At 41.2% G+C, this 23,630-nt stretch overlaps 1 protein-coding gene across 1 annotated transcript in view; it reads left to right on the forward strand.

The window, feature by feature from the left end:
* Positions 1-1,998: 1,998 nt before the first annotated feature.
* Positions 1,999-23,630, forward strand: part of LOC126109516 (uncharacterized) — a 37,675-nt gene continuing 16,043 nt past the window's right edge. The window contains exon 1 of the mRNA XM_049914537.1: positions 1,999-2,080. Coding sequence (XP_049770494.1) covers positions 1,999-2,080 — 82 coding nt within the window. The remainder of the gene's footprint in view (positions 2,081-23,630) is intronic.

Genomic DNA, 23,630 nt, shown 5'->3' on the forward strand with positions numbered 1-23,630 from the left:
TTTACAATATACATAAATGACTTAGTTGACAACATCGGTAGCTCCGTGAGGCTATTTGCAGATGACACGGTTGTCTACAAGAAAGTAGCAACATCAGAAGACTCGTACGTACTCCAGGAAGACCTGCAGAGGATTAATGCATGGTGCGACAGCTGGCAGCTTTCCCTAAACGTAGATAAATGTAATATAATGAGCATACATAGGGGCAGAAATCCATTCCAGTACGATTATGCCATAGGTGGTAAATCATTGGAAGCGGTAACGACCGTAAAATACTTAGGAGTTACTATCCGGAGCGATCTGAAGTGGAATGATCACATAAAACAAATAGTGGGAAAAGCAGGCGCCAGGTTGAGATTCATAGGAAGAATTCTAAGAAAATGTGACTCATCGACGAAAGAAGTAGCTTACAAAACGCTTGTTCGTCCGATTCTTGAGTATTGCTCATCAGTATGGGACCCTTACCAGGTTGGATTAATAGAAGAGATAGACATGATCCAGCGAAAAGCAGCGCGATTCGTCATGGGGACATTTAGTCAGCGCGTGAGCGTTACGGAGATGCTGAACAAGCTCCAGTGGCGGACACTTCAAGAAAGGCGTTACGCAATACGGAGAGGTTTATTATCGAAATTACGAGAGAGCACATTCCGGGAAGAGATGGGCAACATATTACTACCGCCCACATATATCTCGCGTAATGATCACAACGAAAAGATCCGAGAAATTAGAGCAAATACGGAGACTTACAAGCAGTCGTTCTTCCCACGCACAATTCGTGAATGGAACAGGGAAGGGGGGATCAGATAGTGGTACAATAAGTACCCTCCGCCACACACCGTAAGGTGGCTCGCGGAGTATAGATGTAGATGTAGATGTAGACCAGGATGTCCACTGAGTAGTGACAGGTAGAATCATCAGATGAATCACATTTTATATTCCATTGTACAGATGGCCATTGGTGTGTACAGAATAAATGTCTGAAAGCAAACACCCTGCAATAATTGTCGTAAGGTTCCAGACTGGAGGAAGGAATATTATGGTTTGAGCAATATTTTCATGGCATTTTCTGGGTGATCTCATCAATCTGGAAGCCACAGTGGATCAACAGAAGTATGCATCTATCCTTGCCCACTCTTACATCCAGTTTGTTCTTCATAGGCATGATGGTTTTTAGCGGCAGTGTAAGTGTGTGGTTCGAAGAGCACCGGTATGAGTTTACTGTACTCCCTTCGCAACCAAACCACCTGGATTTAAACCCGGTTGAGAATCTGTGGGACCACCACTATTGGGCTGTTTGCGCCGTGGATACTCAACCGAGAAACCTAGTGCAGCTGGCCGAGGCATTGGAGTTGTCACGGCTCCACATTCCTGTCAGTACCTTCCAGAATTTCACCGACTCTCTTCCTGCACATCTCGCAATGACGCACATTGCAAAAGGTGGTTGTTCAGGCTATCGGCCGGTGGTCACATTAGTGTGACTGGGCTGTATTTTCACGTATAAAAAAATTATTTGAAAGGCAGCTTCTAGCCATGCGAATTTGATCATTTGCTAATCTTACTCTAGGTTTATTATACAGATTTGGATATGCATTTTTCTTTGCCTGTTTCAGTGCCTGCACGTATCTCTGATGGAGGTCCACACGACAATTCCATTCCCGGACCCTTCAGACTGCCAGAGTTATGAAGACATACACAGCAATGCGACAGCTTCAGAACCCGAGCACAGTGGTGGATGCCCCGTGCCTGGTGAAGACATTGCTGGGTGTCGGAGCCTGAAGCTCTTCTATCTGTCACTTCTGCTTCACAAAATACCAACAGTGTGCATTCCCTGTCAGATGTGACTGCTACTAATTCGAATTTGCAGCAGTTGGAAATTGCAATTTCTGATGCAGCTGACGGCACGGCACACAGTACAGACTCCTGGTGCGTGACCATTGGTGACATGCCTGATGAGATTTTGATAAATATCTTGTCACATGTCTTTCAGTGAGCTCATACATGTTATACAAAAAGTGTGTCCTCGTTGAAGAAGGCTGTCCCAAGATCCAGAGTCGTGGGATGACAAGGAATACCAAATCTGGTAACAAATCTAATAATACTTAAAATGTGCATTGTGCAGTTATTTTGCATGAAAGACATAGATAGGGTGTTGTTATTCCTTTTATTCTGACACAGGTGTGGGGAAACAATAGATTTCAAAGTACTCTCAGCTCATTTTATCTCGGTGATTTGGTTTCACTGTATATCAAAAATGCATTCCAGTTTTAGGATCATGTAGTGAGAGATATAATCTATTACGTATTCAGTATGCTTGTGTGGTTGATAATGTTTGCTAAAGTCTAGATCGGGGCCAATGGCAGTCACGGTGGTGCTTATCTACTGCTCATAGGTTGGTAATGTGTCAGTTCCATGGAGCCAGTGGAATGATTCTTTGACTTAACTAGTGAGAGGCGAAAACATAGGCACTGTATTTATAGCGCCATAATTGAAACCATTCTCGTTTGCCATTTTTTGGTGTATTAGTGAGTTTCAAAAGAGAAATTTTGTAATTATGGCAGCGAGTGCAATAAAGTGGACTGATTCAAGTGATTTTGTTGTGCACGGCTATGTCGTCCATTGGTTCATGTTTCATGGATTAAATTAAGAGACTTGAAAATGTGTCATATGTGGTGGTGAAATGACACTTTGATTCAAAGATTTGTGTAGATAGAATCATCTGAAAGTACAGCAAGAGCTGCTACTTCGAGTAAGTGGATCTTTTTTTTATGGAGTTGCAGGTTATATATATATTAAAAACAAAGATTCCATGACTTACCAAACGGGGAAAGTGCTGGTAGATAGGCACCAAAAACACACACACACACACACACACACACACAAAAATTTCTAGCTTTCGCAACCCCCGGTTGCTTTGTCAGGAAAGAGGGAAGGAGAGGGAAAGATGAAAGGATGTGGGTTTTGAGGGAGAGGGTAAGGAGTCATTCCAATCCCGGGAGCGGAAAGACTTACCTTAGGGGGAAAAAAGGACAGGTATACACTCTCGCTAGCTCGCTCGCTCGCGCGCGCGCGCACACACACACACACACACACACACACACACACACACACACACACATATACACAGACACAAGCAGACATTTGTAAAGGCCTTTACAAATGTCTGCTTGTGTTTGTGTATATGCGGATGGATGTGTGCGCGCGCGCGCGCGCGAGAGAGTATACCTGTCCTTTTTTCCCCCTAAGGTAAGTCTTTCAGCTCCCGGGATTGGAATGACTCCTTACCCTCTCCCTTAAAACCCAAATCCTTTCGTCTTTCCCCCTCCTCCCCTCTTTCCTGATGAGGCAACCATTGGTTGCGAAATCTAGAATTTTGTGTGTATGTTTGTGTTTGTTTGTGTGTCTATCGACGTGCCAGCGCTTTCATTTGGTATGTCACATCATCTTTGTTTATATAAACAAAAGCGGTGGCAGGTCGATAGACACACAAACATACACACAAAATTGTAGCTTTCGCAACCAACGGTTGCCTCGTCAGGAAAGAGGGAAGGAGAGGGAGAGACGAAAGGATTTGGGTTTTAAGGGAGAGGGTAAGGAGTCATTCCAATCCCGGGAGCGGAAAGACTTACCTTAGGGGGGAAAAAAGGATGGGTATACGCGCGCGCGCACACACACACACACACACACACACACACACACACACACACACACACACACACAGAGGCAAAGAGTTTGGGCAGAGATGTCAGTCAGGCGGAAGTGCAGAGGCAAAGATGTTGTTGAATGACAGGTGAGTTCAAACTCTTTACCTCTGTATATGTCTGCTTGTGTCTGTATATGTTTGGATGGATATGTCTGTGTGTGCGAGTGTATACCCATCCTTTTTTCCCCCTAAGGTAAGTCTTACCGCTCCCGGGACTGGAATGACTTCTTACCCTCTCCCTTAAAACCCACATCCTTTCGTCTTTCCCTCTCCTTCCCTCTTTCCTGATAAGGCAACAGTTTGTTGCGAAAGCTTGAATTTTATGTGTATGTTTGTGTTCGTTTGTGTGTCTGTCAACCTGCCAGCACTTTCATTTGGTAAGTCACATCATCTTTGTTTTTAGGTATATTTTTCCTACGTGGAATGTTTCCTTATATATATATATATATATATATATATATATATATAAAGAAAGATGTGAGACTTACCAAACAAAAGCGCTGGCAGGTCGATACACACAAACATACACACAAAATTCTAGCTTTCGCAACCAACGGTTGCCTCGTCAGGAAAGAGGGAAGGAGAAGGAAAGACAAAAGGATATGGGTTTTCAGGGAGAGGGTAAGGAGTCATTCCAATCCCGGGAGCGGAAAGACTTACCTTAGGGGGAAATCATTCACTGAACATTTAAGTTCCACAACTGTATCTGAGACACTGTGCAAAATTAATTGGAGTACAAACAGTGCTAGAATACTTCTAAAGGCCCACACAATGTGAAAATATTTTAAACCCCTAGCAAGAGCAACTGGACCATTGCTCATACAACTAACTCTTCCCAACTCTGTACCAAAGTACCAACTGAAAACTGCCTGATTGCTGACAAAAGACTGAAACAAACTTGGGCAGTGACCTTACAGACTGTCACTCCCTCCAGAAAACTGCCACCCTTCTCCAACACTCACCAACACCCGAACGCAAAAATTGCGCCCATCGACATCACATAAGAGCCTGATGTGATCACCATCCTTTTACACAACTTTCTAGACACAAGTTTTGATAAAAAAAAAATTCTGTTCACACTATTTGCTGTGCACTGAAATTTAACACTGTAAACATAATAATAATAATAATAATAATAATAACCAGGTGCCACAGTTTGCCCTCAAATCAAAGTTTAAATATTTACAATTTGTTCTTGTTTATTCTCATGGTCCCTTTACTACTTACGGTAAAATTATGAATAGTACAGCAAGTTTATAATATTCCGTCTCTTCTTCCCATTGCTGTTATTAGAATGTATGAATCTTTAATGAAATTTATATTATGGACAAAACTGTGCACATTTTTCATAAAATAATAAAAACGGACAATAAAAATAATAAATCTTGACATCTAAATGGCATGTATACAGAACAGGACTTGCTGCCAGCACATACTGCCTCACTTTCAGTGTATCTGTCTTCGTTAATAAGATTGCCGATTTCAATTTATGTGCTTCTCACAGTTGTGTTATTCAGATCTACAAACCGAGTGCTCGATCTCTTCCTGGGATAAATACTTTGAAATTTATAAATTACTTAGTGTGTTAGCTATATTTAAATCTATTTGTATCTCTAGTTGTATATCATTTCCTGATCATATATTTATACCATTGGATTCATAATTAAAATACCCTTCATTTGATACCTCATGCTTCCCTGTGCTCAGCACAGGTCATGCAGCACATGCATAGATAAGTGCAATGCAACCTGAAAGTTTTAACAGCTACCACACACTGACATCATGACTGGCCCACCCGAAAAACCCATATGGGGACACGCTGCCCCAGTGGAAGAGAGCCACTGGCCAGCAGTGCCCAGACACACCAGTGTGGCCTCAGCAGCCAGAGAATGCAGTTTTTATATATATATATATATATATATATATATATATATATATATATATATATATATATATATATATATATATATATAAGACAAATGTCTGCTTGTGTCTGTGTATGTGTGGATGGATATGTGTGTGTGTGCGAGTGTAAACCTGTCCTTTTTTCCCCCTAAGGTAAGTCTTTCCGCTCCCGGGATTGGAATGACTCCTTACCCTCTCCCTTAAAACCCAATCCTTTTGTCTTTCCTTCTCCTTCCCTCTTTCCTGACGAGGCAACCGTTGGTTGCGAAAGCTAGAGTTTTGTGTGTATGTTTGTGTTTATTTGTGTGTCTATCGACCTGCCAGCGCTTTTGTTGGGTAAGTCTCATCACCTTTCTTTTTAAATATATTTTTCCCACGTGGAATGTTTCCCTCTATTATATATATATATATATATATATATATATATATATATATATATATATATATATATATAATAGAGGGAAACATTCCACGTGGGAAAAATATTCACATTGTATGGGCCTTTAGAAGTATTCTAGCACTGTTTGTACTCCAATTAATTTTGCACAGTGTCTCAGATACAGTTGTGGAACTTAAATGTTCTGCCATTGTTTGGTGATGGTATTTCAGTGATAGCTGTGAACACAATTTGGTACTTTCCAGTTAATCTGTTAAATTATTAAATTTGTAGTGTGATATCCACTGTTGGGGGCGCAACTAACTTTATTAATTCAACATAATAACTTGTGTCTACCACCAGTCAGTCAACAGTTCAGTGAATGATTAAATGGACAGTAAACTATATGGAAAAGCTTAAATCATCTGTAGTTGGGTATGTGATTTATAACAGCATCTACGCTCAACCTGATAGATATTGAAGTTCTTACTAATCTTCAGTAACTATTTTACAGTTTTATTTAAATTTAAAGCATCGCATGCATGCATCCATGTGAAAGGGGGTGGGGAGACCGACGTTACCAATTCTTTTCTCTCGTTTCAGCTGCTCCTAATTAGCAATGACCTTGAATTGACCATGAGGCATTGGACTGAAATGATAGTCTAGTAGCTGCTTATAATATAATTCTGCAAATTGTATCTTATGAGAAAACAATGCATTTATGGTATTACACCTATAGGTTTTGTATCAAAAAACAATAGAGGGGAATAGACAAATTGTTAGCTTCACTATAACCTGCTCTCTGACAAGATGGCTGGGAATAGGAGTGAACACCATAAAAGGGTGAAGTGAATTTACTAGTGCCTAAATTTTATAATAGTGATTATAGTAAATTGAAGTTAACTGGAATGTTTCACCAAAGTTTAAACTTTGAACATGAAATTCTGTGACTTGAATACACATAACTAACAAAACTGTCTTCACTGTAATTAGCTTCACCATAGTGTATCCTCTGAGGATTAATTAACATAAACAGTAATCTATGATGCTTAGTCATTGTACTGTTCATTGCACATCATAGAAACCTTGACAGTAAGCTGGTTTTGTTCATTTAGTGGAATGCATTTGCTTTACCCAGAATATATTATGTAGCTTCAGAATTAACATATAGAACTGTGAAATGTGAATCAAAGGACTAAACAAATAGAGGAATGGGATTCATTCACAAGTTACAAAATGAAAATGTGTAATAACAGAAGCACGATGCATATAAGTAATTATTAAGATCATTATCCCACATGCAAGAGAGCTTGGCTTTACAAAACAATGTCATTTAACTTCGTATGGTAACATTCTGTCAACACTCCCACTGTTTAGCACTTGTTATAAAGATACTTGGTCACAGTTGCCTTGTTAACTTACAGTCTCACACCTCCGTAGCCACTGCTACTCAGTTCTGCCAACAGCAGCATGAAGCTACATCCAGTAGGTATGACTCAACATAAGATGCTTCCTTTGTACAGTTGACCATTAACCAGATAAAGCAACAGCTTGATGTTTGTGTCATCTCTGGCAAAAGCTGGCTGTTGAGTAGCTGTAGAATGTGACCAACATTATACGTAATGACGGTTCAATATAAAACCTACTTGATGGCTCCAAAGTGATATTTCATTTGCCTGTATATTAGAGGCTTTATTCAAGCACTGATATCCACACCTCCTCGCTTCTCACACTTAGGAACAAAGAACTTTTAGAAAAAGGCAGGCTAGTCATTTGAGATTTCCCCTTACTAATATACATCTGTGGTGTACCTACACTATGTGATATAAAGGGCCCGGACACCCCTAGAACCATACGTTTTTCATAATAGGTGCATTGTGCTCAGTAGTCAGACATTGTGAGAGAACAGTATGCGGTGCTCCGCGGAACTCATGGACTTCGAACGTGTTCAGGTGATTGGGTGTCACTTGTCATGCATCTGTACACGAAATTTCCATACTCCTAAATATCCCTAGGTCCACTGTTTCCGATGTGATAGTGAAGTGGAAACATGAAGGGACACATACAGCACAAAAGCTTACAGGCCGACCTTGTCTGTTGACTGACAGACTGCCAACAATTGAAGAGGGTTGTAATGTGTAATAGGCATATATCTATCCATACCATCACACAGGAATTCCGAACTGCATCAGGATCCACTGCAAGTACTATGACAGTTAGGAGGGAGGTCAGAAAAGTTGGATTTCATGGTTAAGCGGTTGCTCATAAGCCACACATTACGCTGGTAAATGCCAAACGGCACTTCGCTTGGTGTAAGGAGTGTAAACATTGGATGATTGAACAGTGGAAAAATGTTGAGTAGAGTGATGAATCATGGTACACAATGTGGTGATCCAATGACAGGGTGTAGGTATGGCAAATGCCCGGTGAATGTCATCTGCCAGCGTGTGTAGTGCCAACAGTAAAATTCGGAAACAGTGGTGTTAACGGTGTGGTCGTGTTTTTCATAGAGGGGGCTTGCACCCTTTGTTGTTGTGTGTCACACTATCACAGCACAGGCCTACATTGGCCTACATTGGAGGTTCTGTTGCCACCAGTTTTTTCTTTTATATATGTGTAGATAAGTAAAAGGGGCTAAGTAAACATGCTAATTGTTCCACAATTCAGCAGTTCCTATCATTTACTAGCTTCTTAGCTTTGTTCGCCTGCAGAGGAAGGCTGTGCTAGGACCCTTGTGTTGGTCTCTTCCAGCCATTTATCGCTTATGGCTCATTACCTAAAATGACTGTAATTGTACAGCTAGTTGAAATAATTGAATAAAATGTAGCCACCAGATTAATATTAAGGTATATTCACTTGATACCTCATTCCTTGTTTGCAGTGGCAAACACACAGGAATAAGAGGGCATGCACAAACATTTGTAGAAAATACATGTACGCATGGATGTTTTCGTGTACACAGCTTGTGTTGCATTTATTGTAAAGAAAAGGTGATAGAAAAAATTGAAAAGTGATGTATATAAAGAAGTGTCTAAATAACAGAGATGTGAGAAATAAAAAGTTACAACAAAGTCTTATTTGCAAATTTCAGGAGAAGATCACTGCGAGATTTTTGATTTGCTGCTTGGAAATCTGCAGTGATAAGGTTGGCAATAACATTTCGTTAGCTACTAACTGGTGACTGATATACCAGGTTGAACATATTTATTTCATATGTCAAAACTAAGCATTTCAGTGATTATTCCTGAAACTGAGAAATACTTAATGGAGGTTGTTATGTGAAGGTTAACCTTCAATACATAATTTGTATTTTATTTTACAAAAAATGACAGTATTATAAAAAGTATAGATTCCTATTCACCAGAGGTGTTGTCACAGACCAGCACAACAAAGACTATCGAACGAGTAAGCTGTGGGCAAAAGGCCTTCTTCCGAATTAGACAACATACCCACATACATTCTCATGCAAAGACAACTAACACACCCATGTCCACTATCTCTGGCTGCTGAGGCCAGACTCATTTTATAAAAAAAAATTGTTTACACAGTAACTGTGAAAGTTTATATGTAGATTAACATCCTCAAACTCGACAAATTTGGAAATTTCGTAGGTGCTGGAGTCCACTAGAACAAAGGCTGTTTTTTCCAAATTTCTGTTTTTTGCATTATCAGTGTCCTTCATTTCTATTTCTAGTAGCTTGTTGAGGAACTACATGTAACCCATCATTTCTTTTTTCAGATGTCAGGCTTCTCAGTTGTGCTATTAAGTCACCATAGCATGTTTAATCATCTGCAATTTTCACATACACCTTTCATAACTTCCTGGTTTATTCTTCCCAGCTTTCTTACTTTGCACCTTATAGTACAGTACCTTATTCTTTAAATTAATAAGAGCGTATACACTTGGTACAGCACCTTATTCTTTATTTTAGTAAGATGACAGACAATTTATCAATTGCTTGATGCTCAGGGCATCGTATCTAAAATTTTTATTAAAATAATCTTTAGAAGCAGCATTCTGTATGACTCTTGTCATCTCTAATTATCTATAAATTCAAGCGTGCTTGCTTTGAAGTCAACAGCATTATTGCACATAAATCACTTCACAGCATAACTTCAATACACCGCACTGCAAATCACACATGAGGCCCAGCTGCTTGTCATCTGCTAAAAAAGCACCCACCGAGGGCAGGAAGCAATGCTTGTAACACACAACTGCGATTTCTAGTGGAGTTTGCATGAATGTTTATGCATGCACATTTGTACCTGCATAGCTGCAGTGTTAGAAATTTATACACATATATGAAGTTGACTGGAAAAAACACATCATGTGGACACACCTTTACTTAGTGATTCCTCACCAAGATGCACCGAGGAGAATTTTGAGCTTAGGGAAGAGATGGAAGACCGATGAAGCTAAATCTGGCAAATAAGGCAGGTGTGGCAATAGTTTGTGTGTTAGTTCATCTATTTTTGCTGTGACCATAACACTTGTTTATGAGCATGCATTGTCTTAATGAAAGATAACTTTCTTCTTTGCCAAACTGGGCGGCCCCTCCTTTTTTTTAATATCTTTTCCTGTAGCTGGACCAGAAGGTTAGCATGGTATTGTCCCATAATTGTTTGACCAGTGGGAAGATGATCTATCAGCAGAATCCCTTTCACATCCCAGAAAACTGATGCCATGACCTTACCAGCTGACATTGCCTTTGCTTTCTTTGGTGGTGGTGTATCGGCAAGTTTCCACTATTTGGATTGTTTTTTGTCTCTGGAGTATGGTAGTGGACCCTAGTATCATCTGTGAAAAAAATCGTTTAGGTTGCTCTGAAAACGAGTCAGTCATTGTTCAGAAATTTCAGCTCTGATGCATTTCCAGTCCTGTTGCAAGCATTACAGCCCCCAATCTAGCACATAATTTTCTCATACACAGCCTAACTTTTAAAATGTGATATGGCCTTTCAGATGATACCACTAAAGCTCCAGCAATTTCCCACACTTTATCATTGATCCTCTGTGACCATTTTTTGCACATTTGCAATAATTTCTGAGGTAGTGGTGCATCTCCTCACTGTGATCAGAAAACTGACGTGAATTTTCTTTGCTTTCATAGCTGATTTTAAGAAGTTCTTAATCGTTGTTTGAATACCCCCACCCCCCATCTTTACAAATCACTGCACAGTAACAATAATAGACAGACACCTGCGCCACAGATCTCTACCCATGGTAATGACATGTCACATGTTCACTCACACAGGGAAACTTGTGGTACTATTCTGACATCTGGTGATGATTCCGTGAACTTTTCAAATTGCTCTTGTATATTATTAATACATTCCAATGTGGGGGCTGTACTGTCAATCACATTAATGTGACCACTTGTCCAAAGCCAGAATAATCACCCTTTGCAGCCCAGTAAGAGTGTCAGTGAGGTTCGGAAAGGTATCAACAGGGATGTGAAGCCATGCCTACTCCAGTGCCATGGCAAGCTGCACTAGGTTACTCACTGGAGGCTCCATCTACATCTACATCTACATCTACATCCATACTCCGCAAGCCACCTGACGGTGTGTGGCGGAGGGTACTTTGAGTACCTCTATCGGTTCTCCCTTCTATTCCAGTCTCGTATTGTTCGTGGAAAGAAGGATTGTCGGTATGCCTCTGTGTGGGCTCTAATCTCTCTGATTTTATCCTCATGGTCTCTTCGCGAGATATACGTAGGAGGGAGCAATATACTGCTTGACTCTTCGGTGAAGGTATGTTCTCGAAACTTTGACAAAAGCCCGTACCGAGCTACTGAGCGTCTCTCCTGCAGAGTCTTCCACTGGAGTTTATCTATCATCTCTGTAACGCTTTCGCGATTACTAAATGATCCTGTAACGAAGCGCGCTGCTCTCCGTTGGATCTTCTCTATATCTTCTATAAACCCTATCTGGTAAGGATCCCACACTGCTGAGCACTATTCAAGCAGTGGGCGAACAAGCGTACTGTAACCTACTTCCTTTGTTTTCGGATTGCATTTCCTTAGGATTCTTCCAATGAATCTCAGTCTGGCATCTGCTTTACCGACAATCAACATTATATGATCATTCCATTTTAAATCACTCCTAATGCGTACTCCCAGATAATTTATGGTATTAACTGCTTCCAGTTGCTGACCTGCTATTTTGTAGCTAAATGATAAAGGATCTATCTTTCTGTGTATTCGCAGCACATTACACTTGTCTACATTGAGATTCAATTGCCATTCCCTGCACCATGCGTCAATTCGCTGCAGATCTTCCTGCATTTCAGTACAATTTTCCATTGTTACAACCTCTCGGTACACCACAGCATCATCTGCAAAAAGCCTCAGTGAACTTCCGATGTCATCCACCAGGTCATTCATGTATATTGTGAATAGCAACGGTCCTATGACACTCCCCTGCGGCACACCTGAAATCACTCTTACTTCGGAAGACTTCTCTCCATTGAGAATGACATGCTGCGCCCTGTTATCTAGGAACTCCTCAATCCAATCACACAATTGGTCTGATAGTCCATATGCTCTTACTTTGTTCATTAAACGACTGTGGGGAACTGTATCGAACGCCTTGCGGAAGTCAAGAAACACGGCATCTACCTGTGAACCCGTGTCTATGGCCCTCTGAGTCTTGTGGACGAATAGCGCGAGCTGGGTTTCACATGACCGTCTTTTTCGAAACCCATGCTGATTCCTACAGAGTAGATTTCTAGTCTCCAGAAAAGTCATTATACTCTAACACAATACATGTTCCAAAATTCTACAACTGATCGACATTAGAGATATAGGTCTATAGTTCTGCACATCTGTTCGACGTCCCTTCTTGAAAACGGGGATGACCTGTGCCCTTTTCCAATCCTTTGGAACGCTACGCTCTTCTAGAGACCTACGGTGCACCGCTGCAAGAAGGGGGGGCAAGTTCCTTTGCGTACTCTGTGTAAAATTGAACTGGTATCCCATCAGGTCCAGAGGCCTTTCCTCTTTTGAGCGATTTCAATTGTTTCTCTATCCCTCTGTCGTCTATTTCGATATCTACCATTTTGTCATCTGTGCGACAATCTAGAGAAGGAACTACAGTCCAATCTTTCTCTGTGAAACAACTTTGGAAAAAGACATTTAGTATTTCGGCCTTTAGTCTGTCATCCTCTGTTTCAGTACCATTTTGGTCACAGAGTGTCTGGACATTTTGTTTTGATCCACCTACATTTTGTTTTGATCCACCTACCGCTTTGACATAAGACCAAAATTTCTTAGGATTTTCTGCCAAGTCAGTACATAGAACTTTACTTTCGAATTCATTGAACACCTCTCGCATAGCCCTCCTCTCACTAAATTTCGCTTCGCATAATTTTTGTTTGTCTGCAAGGCTTTGGCTATGTTTATGTTTGCTGTGAAGTTCCCTTTGCTTCTGCAGCAGTTTTCTAACTCGGTTGTTGTACCATGGTGGCTCTTTTCCATCTCTTACGATCTTGCTTGGCACATACTCATCTAACACATAATGTACGACGGTTTTGAACTTTGTCCACTGATCCTCAACACTATCTGTACTGTACTGTACTGTATCTATGGCCCATAGAGCACCACGGTTTTGGGTAGTGCCATTTAGCCACGCACAGTTTATTTTAACCACAATGGCACACAAACAGTTACAAACTTAGCCACTTCAAAAATGGCCTGAAAGCCAGCGATTGTGCCCGTTTGAGCATTTGATAAACCACTCTGTTTCTGCATTACGACAATAACTGCACTGTTTTCCGTGACCTTCGACACACTTTATATGTCCTTTGCTGCTACTGCTGCCAACTGCTGTCTTTGAGTGGTTGTCGGATGTGGGTGTCGAACATAGGTGATAACATTAATGTGGCTGAACCGTGTAAATGATAAAAATATTCCCAAATCCATCAGGCAGGGGCAATCAGAGAAACAACTGCATCAGGATTTTGTTATGTTCAGAAAGTTTAGCTCTGCAACTTGGGTTGCTGGGTGACGGTGACCTCAGTGGCGCACAGACTCGATATCAGAAATGGAGGTCTGTCCGTCTCAGACACAGCTTCATGATACATCTAGTCTTCAGCTTTGTCTGCCTAAAACTGTTCAGATTCCCATCTCAAACTGTCTGCCTCTCTTTTTTTTCCCCCCACTAAATGTGCTATTCGGGCTCCTTGCTGGTTGCCAACCCAGCTGGTGCTGTAGGAACACTTCTCCCACTGGAGCAACAGCAGAATTTGTCTCCGTTAAAAGTTTGATTTTGCACAAGAGCTGAGACTAACAATATAGTTGGCTTCTCCACGGAGTTTGAGCTTAATGGCTTCAGTTTCATGCCCTGTCGCAAGAAGCAACTATTATACAAAATTCTTCACAATAAACAAGATCCCCACTTCGCCAGATATGCGCCATGTTGTTATCCTTCTATGTGCCTCAGTAACTAAGTCAATAAATACAATATTATGAAAAGGATAGTTACTACTCACCATATAGTGGAGATGCTGAGTTGCAGAAAGGCACAACAAAAAGATTGTCAGAAAGAGACACACACACACACACACACACACACACACACACACACACACACACACCTCTGGCAGCTGAAGCTGTGTGTGCTGCACATCCAAATTGGAAGAGGCATACTGTGTGTTTTTGAACAGTTTTTATGAAAACTGATTAATTTTCTTTTTTGTTTATTTGGTTATTAATAGGTGGAATTGTAAAGTAAGTGGTGTACTGGGTCACACCTAATAAATTGATTGTAAAAGTGATCGCGTTACTGTGTTTCCAAATTGTTGTAGCACAGAAATGGTATATTTCCAGACATGGTTGCCTATTCAAAACATTATGTACTCACTCCCCTCTACAAGTCCTAGAAGTTTATAACAGAACTTTCCAAACATATTTGCTTTTGACACCTCTGTTTGTTGTTTCTGTGTAGCCCAAAGCAGAAGACTTTATGGCACACAAAAACTTATGCCACAACACTGGCATAATTTTACATTCAGGTATCTCTCACTAGTTACCTACATGAATGATTTCACATTTTAAAAGTAGTATAGGACAAGTTTTGTATGAAATCATAGAAATATGCTATCTTTGTGGAGGTATGGTGCAGCAAAATGTTAAGAGCATATCATGGACCACTGGTTCAGCTCATTAGGGTATTGGAGGAATTTCTCCCATCTGAAAGTCGTGGGGTTGTGGGTAGGAATTGTCAGGCTGCAAACAGCTAAAACAGATTGCAGGTTAAGCAGTATATACCAGAACTTTATGACCACCTATCTAATAGCCTGTATGCCCGCATTTAGCATGAATAACAATGGCAACACATCGTAAGTGAGACCTTGGTATGTCACTGTAGGGAGTTGGCAAACAACTCCAGACACAAGTCACCTAATTATTGTAAATTCTGGGAGAGGACCGATGAGCATCACAGGGTGAGTTGGAATGCCAGCACATCAACTGGAACTCGCAACCATTGTACTTGAAGCACTCCATCACACTCCTGGCCTTGTGGTATGGCTCCTTATCCCACTGAAAAATGCCACTGCTGTCAGGAAACATGCTAATCATTAAACAGTGTATGTGGTCTGCGACATGTGTATGGTACTCCTTTGCCATCATGGTGCCTTTGCACGAGGTTCATTGGACACACAGATGCCCATGTGAATGTTCCTCAGAGTGTAATGGAGCTGTTGCCATCTTGTTTCCATCCTATGGTACAGGTGTCAAGGAGCCGTTCCCCTGTAAGATGGCTGATTCATGCCCTCCCATTGGTATGAAGAAGCAGCTTTCAGGATTCACCAGACCATGCAATGCTCTGTCACTGTGCCAACATCCATTGATGATGGTCATGTGCCCATTTCAATCTTAGTTATCAATGTCATTGTGTTAACTTTGGCACATGCATGAGTCATCGGCTGTGGAGGCCCATTATTAGGAGTGTTTAGTGCACTGTGTGTTCAGACACACTTGTACTCTGCCCATTAGTGATGTCTGATTTTGGTTTCGCCACATTTCACCACCTGTTTTGTTTTTACCAGTCTGCCCAGCCTATGACGTCAGACATCTGAAATGAGGGGTGGCCACCCACCCCCTTTATGTCTGGATGTGGTTTCGCCACTTGTTGAAGACCCTCACCACAGCACTTCTTGAACATCCGTCAAGTGACACAGTTTCTGAAATGAAATGTTCATGCTGAGCCTCTGGGCCATCACTCTACCATTGGTCAGACTTGGATAGATCACACAGCTTCCCTATTCTACACGGGGACAGCATACTCACTAATATTACATACACCGTACATGTGTCTGACTAGCAGTCATTCCTCACCAGGTGATGGTGCTATTGCCTGGATGGGTTTATAGCGATAGTAGGTCAAGGTCATGATGTTCTGGCTGATCAATGTATGTGTGTGTTCCATTTTTTGGGGGGGGGGGAGGGGGGAGGGGAGAGAGGGAGAGAGAGAGAGAGAGAGAGAGAGAGTGTGTGTGTGTGTGTGTGTGTGTGTGTGTGTGTGTGTGTGTGTGTGTGTGTGTTACAAACTGACTATTTGGGGGAGGGGGGGGGGGGGGCTGGCTATCTTTGAAGTGGCTGGTTCTGGATTTGTCATTTGCAGTTACTGTTAGTGTTCTCTTGCCCTTTGCCCCATTTTGCAACACTTTCATTCAAATACCAGTTGTGGATATTATTAGCCAAAATAAGCACCTTTGCATGATGTATGCACAAACTGGTAACAGTGTGACCAGATTTTGTAAGTAGCACTCAGTTTAGGGATGGGCGATTACATGTATCAGTGACATTGTTTTTGTATGCTGTAATTGTGCAAATGTTAGAATCTTTTGCTGTTCATACATACAGTTCCTTCTGAATCCAGCCATAAAGTCTCTAATAAGGTATGCTACCAGTAAATAAACTGCTACTGAACAAAATAAGTACTTTTGAACCCTATGTTATTGTTACCAATTCACACATGCATTTTTATTCTGTTCCATTGTTGAGCTTTTTCCCAGTAAAAATTTTGTTCCGATGTACGTATGCTTAGTGGGAGGGACATAGCCAATAAAAACCAGGTAGACTTCGATTTGTAGAACATTTGAACAGAACATTTGCTTGGACTGAAAAAGAACTTGGGGTAGTGGAAGCAGCTGCGACATTCACAGTGAGAATGAACTCAGGATTTGCCAGATGGGTCTGAAACTTATTTGTAGGGAGCACCAACATCTATTATCCAGCAGTAAATCAGTCTGATGATGATTGTGGATGATGTGGCTGCATTTCTTTTATTCCCCACTATTACTGACTTACTTCCCTCAATGTAGTTGTCCATGATCCATCTGTCATTTTGCTGTACTGCTTCCGTTGATGAAAATTGATAATATGTATTTGTCAGAGCACACAGAAAACATGGGTTAAACCAGTAATGGTGCTTCATCCCTGTCAAAATTTCCCATTCTTCTGTTTGGAAAGGTTTGTATAGTAGGGGAACTGTTTGATTGCAGGTACTGAAGAACTTGGTTGAGAAGTGCTGCAGAATACACACACTGTGGATACCCAGTGAATTGCTGAAGTTGGAGAAATTTTCAGAGGGAGTGTCTCGTCTACAGCACCTGTGTGTACTGGCTCTAGAGACACTATCCCCAGAACACACACCCGTGCTGCGACCTTTGGGTGATGGATGCCCGCGACTAACCGAGGTAGACTTCAGATGCACGATTGTTGATATGGATGATTAGTGTTATAACCATATGATTGTATAGTGTCTCGTGCATTTGATTTTCACTGGATTAATATGTTAGGCAGAAGCAGATTCTTGCCAAAATCTGTACATATGGCTTCCTTTTCCACACTCTTTTGGGTTTCATTCTTGGCTTTTTCCTTTCTATCGTGAAACGTGTTAGCTTGCAATTTGTTAAAAATCTTTTACTTAAAGTTCTCAGATTATTCAGTTGAGACTCGATGACTCTTATTTCTGTTAGTTCAGTGCTTTTTTTTCCCCATTTCCAGGCATTTCACTTTGCCTGTATATTCGTCAATTATGCTATATGTATCTGTACAAAATACAGGGTTATTACAAATGATTGAAGCGATTTCACAGCGCTACAATAACTTTTTTATTTGAGATATTTTCACAATGCTTTGCACACACATACAAAAACTCAAAAAGTTTTTTTAGGCATTCACAAATGTTCGATATGTGCCCCTTTAGTGATTCAGCAGACATCAAGCCGATAATAAAGTTCCTCCCACACTCGGCGCAGCATGTCCCCATCAATGAGTTCGAAAGCATCGTTGATGCGAGCTCGCAGTTCTGGCACGTTTCTTGGTAGAGGAGGTTTAAACACTGAATCTTTCACATAACCCCACAGAAAGAAATCGCATGGGGTTAAGTCGGGAGAGCGTGGAGGCCATGACATGAATTGCTGATCATGATCTCCACCACGACCGATCCATCGGTTTTCCAATCTCCTGTTTAAGAAATGCCAAATATCATGATGGAAGTGCTGTGGAGCACCATCCTGTTGAAAGATGAAGTCGGCGCTGTCGGTCTCCAGTTGTGGCATGAGCCAATTTTCCAGCATGTCCAGATACACGTGTCCTGTAACGTTTTTTTTTGCAGAAGAAAAAGGGGCCGTAAACTTTAAACCGTGAGATTGCACAAAACACGTTAACTTTTGGTGAATTGCGAATTTGCTGCACGAATGAGTGAGGATTCTCTACCGCCCAGATTCGCACATTGTGTCTGTTCACTTCACCATTAAGAAAGAATGTTGCTTCATCACTGAAAACAAGTTTCGCACTGAACGCATCCTCTTCCGTGAGCTGTTGCAACCGCGCCGAAAATTCAAAGCGTTTGACTTTGTCATCGGGTGTCAGGACTTGTAGCAATTGTAAACGGTAAGGCTTCTGCTTTAGCCTTTTCCGTAAGATTTTCCAAACCGTCGGCTGTGGTACATTTAGCTCCCTGCTTGCTTTATTCGTCGACTTCTGCGGGCTACGCGTGAAACTTGCCCACACGCGTTCAACCGTTTCTTCGCTCACTGAAGGCCGACCCGTTGATTTCCCCTTACAGAGGCATCCAGAAGCTTTAAACTGCGCATACCATCGCCGAATGGAGTTAGCAGTTGGTGGATCTTTGTTGAACTTCATCCTGAAGCGTCGTTGCACTGTTATGACTGACTGATGTGAGTGCATTTCAAGCACGACATACGCTTTCTCGGCTCCTGTCGCCATTTTGTCTCAGTGCACTCTCGAGCGCTCTGGCGGCAGAAACCTGAAGTGCGGCTTCAGCCGAACAAAACTTTGAGTTTTTCTACATATCTGTAGTGTGTCGTGACCATATGTCAATGAATGGAGCTAGAGTGAATTTATGAAATCGCTTCAATCATTTGTAATAGCCCTGTATCTCTCTCTCTCTGTTTCATAAGATGATTTAATTGTTAGGTAAGCCTATTTGAATAAACTGAACTTTGGACTTATATCCAGCTCATCAGAGAGTATATTTTGGTTGTATCTTTTAACTCTTAATAGCTATGTCTACCCAGAAAGGAGGCACTGTGATGCTTAACATATTCGGCACTCTGCCAGTACGTGACACAGGCACGCATATATCTGCTGTGTGGACGGTGCCCATATTCCATACAGGTGCAGCAGTCCCATTTAGTGAAATGTGTTTTTGCGCTGTAGGATAGCCACAGCAGTTCAAATTTTGCACACTAGATGCAACGGAGCTCAATATAAAAGTACACCTGTACTAAACACATTGTAGGAAAATCAGAAACTAGCTGTTGGAACTCTTATGGAGAAAAGAAAGGGCCAATGAACAAGTTATAAAAAAAGGGAAGCTGAAAGTATATAAAATCACACAAAGGGGGGGGGGGGGATCCTATTCCAGTGTTCAAATGGAAAAATAAACATGGTGTCTACTGCCTCTTCACAAGACATCAGGCAACCACCGAAGAGGTTTCTGTATGTTTAAAAGGAGGTCTTACAAAAACAATAAAGCTAACACTGCCATAGATTATAACATGAAAAAGACTTGTGTAGAACATGTCAATCAGCTCTACATCTACAGGCCATTCGTGAGCAAAACAATGAAGTGGTGAAAAAGACTTTTCTTCGATGTTGTATTAATGTGTTCTGTGAATGGCTTTTTTCTCTACAAAGATGTCGCCAAGCAAAAGATATCTCTAGTGGAATTAAGAGTTTGCATGGGCTTGGTAGCTGCAGGAGGGGACATTCTGCAATAAGATCTAACATCAAAATTCTGGTCACCATTTTCCAAAAACAAAAAGGTGCCACCCACTGGAAGCAAAGTAAACGCCACGTGCTGAAGCTTGCTGTGTCAAAGGACAGAAAGAGACTGGCAAGCAAGATAAGGAAAGAAAGCAGATGGTGGTGCAGAGGCTACAATATTGGACTTCATGTGCCACGATGTTTTCAAGACTATCATTTATAATTAAATTCTATACAAATTACGTATAACCATTTTTGTAATAAAATATGAAATAACTGTGCTGTTGTGAAGTTAGTCATTTGTTTTTGTTTCTACTTGAAGTCTTCGTGAGCAAATATAAAACTTTTCCAGAGGGTAGATTTTTCTTGTTTTTGGCAACACTTAGTACACCAGTACTGGTGTCATCTTGTATATAAGCAAGCATATTTCCTAATGTATAAATTATGTTTGTTGCAAGTGATGCTATTTGTGTGCCTCTAATATACTCCATTATTATGTAATTACTCTTCAGATTTGCTAGAAAATAGCCATTTCAGTTACGCAGTCAAAGAGGAGAGAGAGCACTGTTGAATGCATTAATTTCCAGGGCCTGTATCTGTGTTTCCCTCTCTCACCAATATAGGCATTCTCAGTAACTGAAGCCTCACTGATCTCACTTTTTGATATACCATGTATAGCCATAAATGTGTTCCGAAAAACAGCTTCTTTCACTCCATCCCATATTTGTACTCAAACTCTGTACTGCATTGTTAAATATTGCTTTATATTAATCTTTCTTAAGCCTTTTACACTGTATTGAGAAAGACAGAGATGAGACCATGTAAATAAACATTCTGCTAATCTACAGATTCCATTAAGTTTGGCACCTACTGGACTGAGCCTATTTTTCCCTATTTAATATCGACTGAGCTCTTTCTTTCCCTGTAGGGTATAGCTTCTTTTCAAATCTCATTTACAGTGTGACTGGGCTGGTTTTCTTCCACTTACTACAGTATGTAATATTGAGTAATATTTCATATCATGTTGATTAATCAGGTTTCTACCGGTTATTCATGACTTTTCTGCATGCTATTTCAACTGCGTGACTCAGTCTTCTTCAGGTACTGTTCGATACTGATTCCAGTGTGGAACGAGTCTGGTATTTATGCCTATGTTCTGCTAGGCGTAGCCTGTGCAGTCCGCACCGCATTTGGCCCTCTGTCCGTGGTGTGTGCCGACCGATAGTAGCGGCTGTTCCCAACGCTGTGCACCTATTTTGTGGTTATCTGTTGTCAGCATAGCTGAATTAAGTTCTGAATGGCGCCCAAGTTGTGTGAGATGTTTTATCTTCAGATTGTTGTCATGTGAGTCCTCCTGTGAATTAGGACATTGTGTTGTTATGGTGTGCTGTGTTAGGCATTCCGTCTGAAGTTCTTGCCCCGCCCCCCCACCCCTCCCAGGAGCGGCTGAGCATTATTTTCAGAGCAATTCTGTTCAAATTGTTGCTCAAGACTCAGAAGAACGTGCACAGGTATTGTGTCCATTGTCTGATGTACCATTTCACTTTCATCCTGTGTTACATGTGATGGGCTGTTACCTCTAATTCCATCTTTATATTTGTGTTCCTTAGGGCCTGGATGCTGCCTACAGTGCGTCTTCAGAAGATAGTGCTCAGCTGGAAACCGGTGTCCTGGTTAATGAGATTCTCTGTGGTCTTAATCTCAATAGATTCTTTGATGACACTGTCCTAGTATCTCGATGTTTGTGTTAAAATCTTGGCATCATCATACTTCGTAAAATGTTTGAGTTCCAAACAATGCTCAGCAATCACTGACTTGGTTGCCTGTCTGTCAGGTGTGCCTTTGGTGCTCTTTGCACCTGATGTCCACAGTCCTGGTTGTCTGGCCTATGTATGCCATACCACATTCACATGGTACGTGGTAAAAGCCCGGTTTCTGTAGATGCAGGTCATCCTTCACACTCCCTAGCAGAGCCATAATCTTTATGGGTGGATGGGACATGTTTTTAATGTTATGTTTGAGGAGAATTCTGCTGATTTTGGCAGATATCAGCCCAACGTATGGCAGACGTGCAACCTTTTGTGTTTATTCTTGTATCTGTACAGGAACTGCTGGTGGGGAAACAGGATCCAGTGCTTTTTGAACATCTTGAGAAGAGTGTCCATTTTTGTAGAATATAGATTGTAGATGTTCTATCTCCATCACCAAATTATCCAGATCATGACAGAGTTCATGCCCAGTGAACCAGTGTTCTGAGTACACTGTTTTTCTGTGCCGGGTGGTGGCAACTGCTATAAAAGTCGGTGTGAGTGGGCTTGCAGTACCATCTCTCTTCCTCTTAACTAGTACATCTAGGAAAGGGAGTAGTCCGTCTTTCTCCAGTTCCATGGTGAATTTAATGTTAGGGTGGTGTGAGTTTAGGTGGTCCAAGAAAACATCAAGCTTTTCCCTCCTGTGGGGCCACCTGACAGAAGTGTCATCCGTGTGTCTAAAAAAGCATTTCAGTTGGTATGGGGCCAATGTAAGTGTGTGCTCTTCAAATCTTTCCAGACCGCTCATTTAGCGTTATCCACGGTATTTTACTGCAGATGTGAGCTGGATTTACACTTCATCTTATAAAAACATTTGGAAACACATTAGCCAAAATATAATCTTGCAATAACATTATTCAGAGAGGTAGGGAGAAGGGGGGGGGGCTTTAATGGAGACCTTGCATACATCAGCTGCAATGTTTTTATTTGGCTGCAGAGTATTGTGCTTCAGTGTGGTGTAATAGCTGTCGTACCAGTCTCAACAATGCACATGATTATTGGTTCAATCAGACCAACTCCTGTCTACTGGTGTCCTCTGCTAAGCAATATCTGCCCACCACAGTTTCATAAAACTGTGACCCTGGTTAGGGATTACCACAATATACAAGAGAATAAGGAACTACCCATTTATCACAACATATGTGCTTTACGAAGAAATAGGTTTCATTTGAGACACGTGCTGCTAGTGTATGCTGAACAGCTAACTACAAGTTACACCAAAGTAAGAGATCTCTGGAAGAAGAACAGCCAGCACATCAGAAATTACAAAGAATGGAATGGTTAGAGAAAAGTAACTGTCATGCTGTGGGTTTCAAACTTGACAGGGAACTGTGGATCAAATTAAATACAGTGTAATCCACTATTATATCCCTATTTTTATTTACGTGGTAGCTTCCAATTCTCTTATATACTATGGTCCTTGCCATTTCTTATCTCCACATAGGCACCAGCATTAGTAACAGACCGTTGTAGTCGGAGAGCGACATTCCTGACACACCATTGCAGCATATCATTTGGTACCTGGACACACACTCTTCCCTGATGACAGCTTCTAAAGTGTCCAAGTCAAATGATTTTCTGGCATACACTTTCTCT

Source organism: Schistocerca cancellata, chromosome 12 (assembly GCF_023864275.1).
Source record: "Schistocerca cancellata isolate TAMUIC-IGC-003103 chromosome 12, iqSchCanc2.1, whole genome shotgun sequence".
NCBI lineage: Eukaryota > Metazoa > Arthropoda > Insecta > Orthoptera > Acrididae > Schistocerca > Schistocerca cancellata.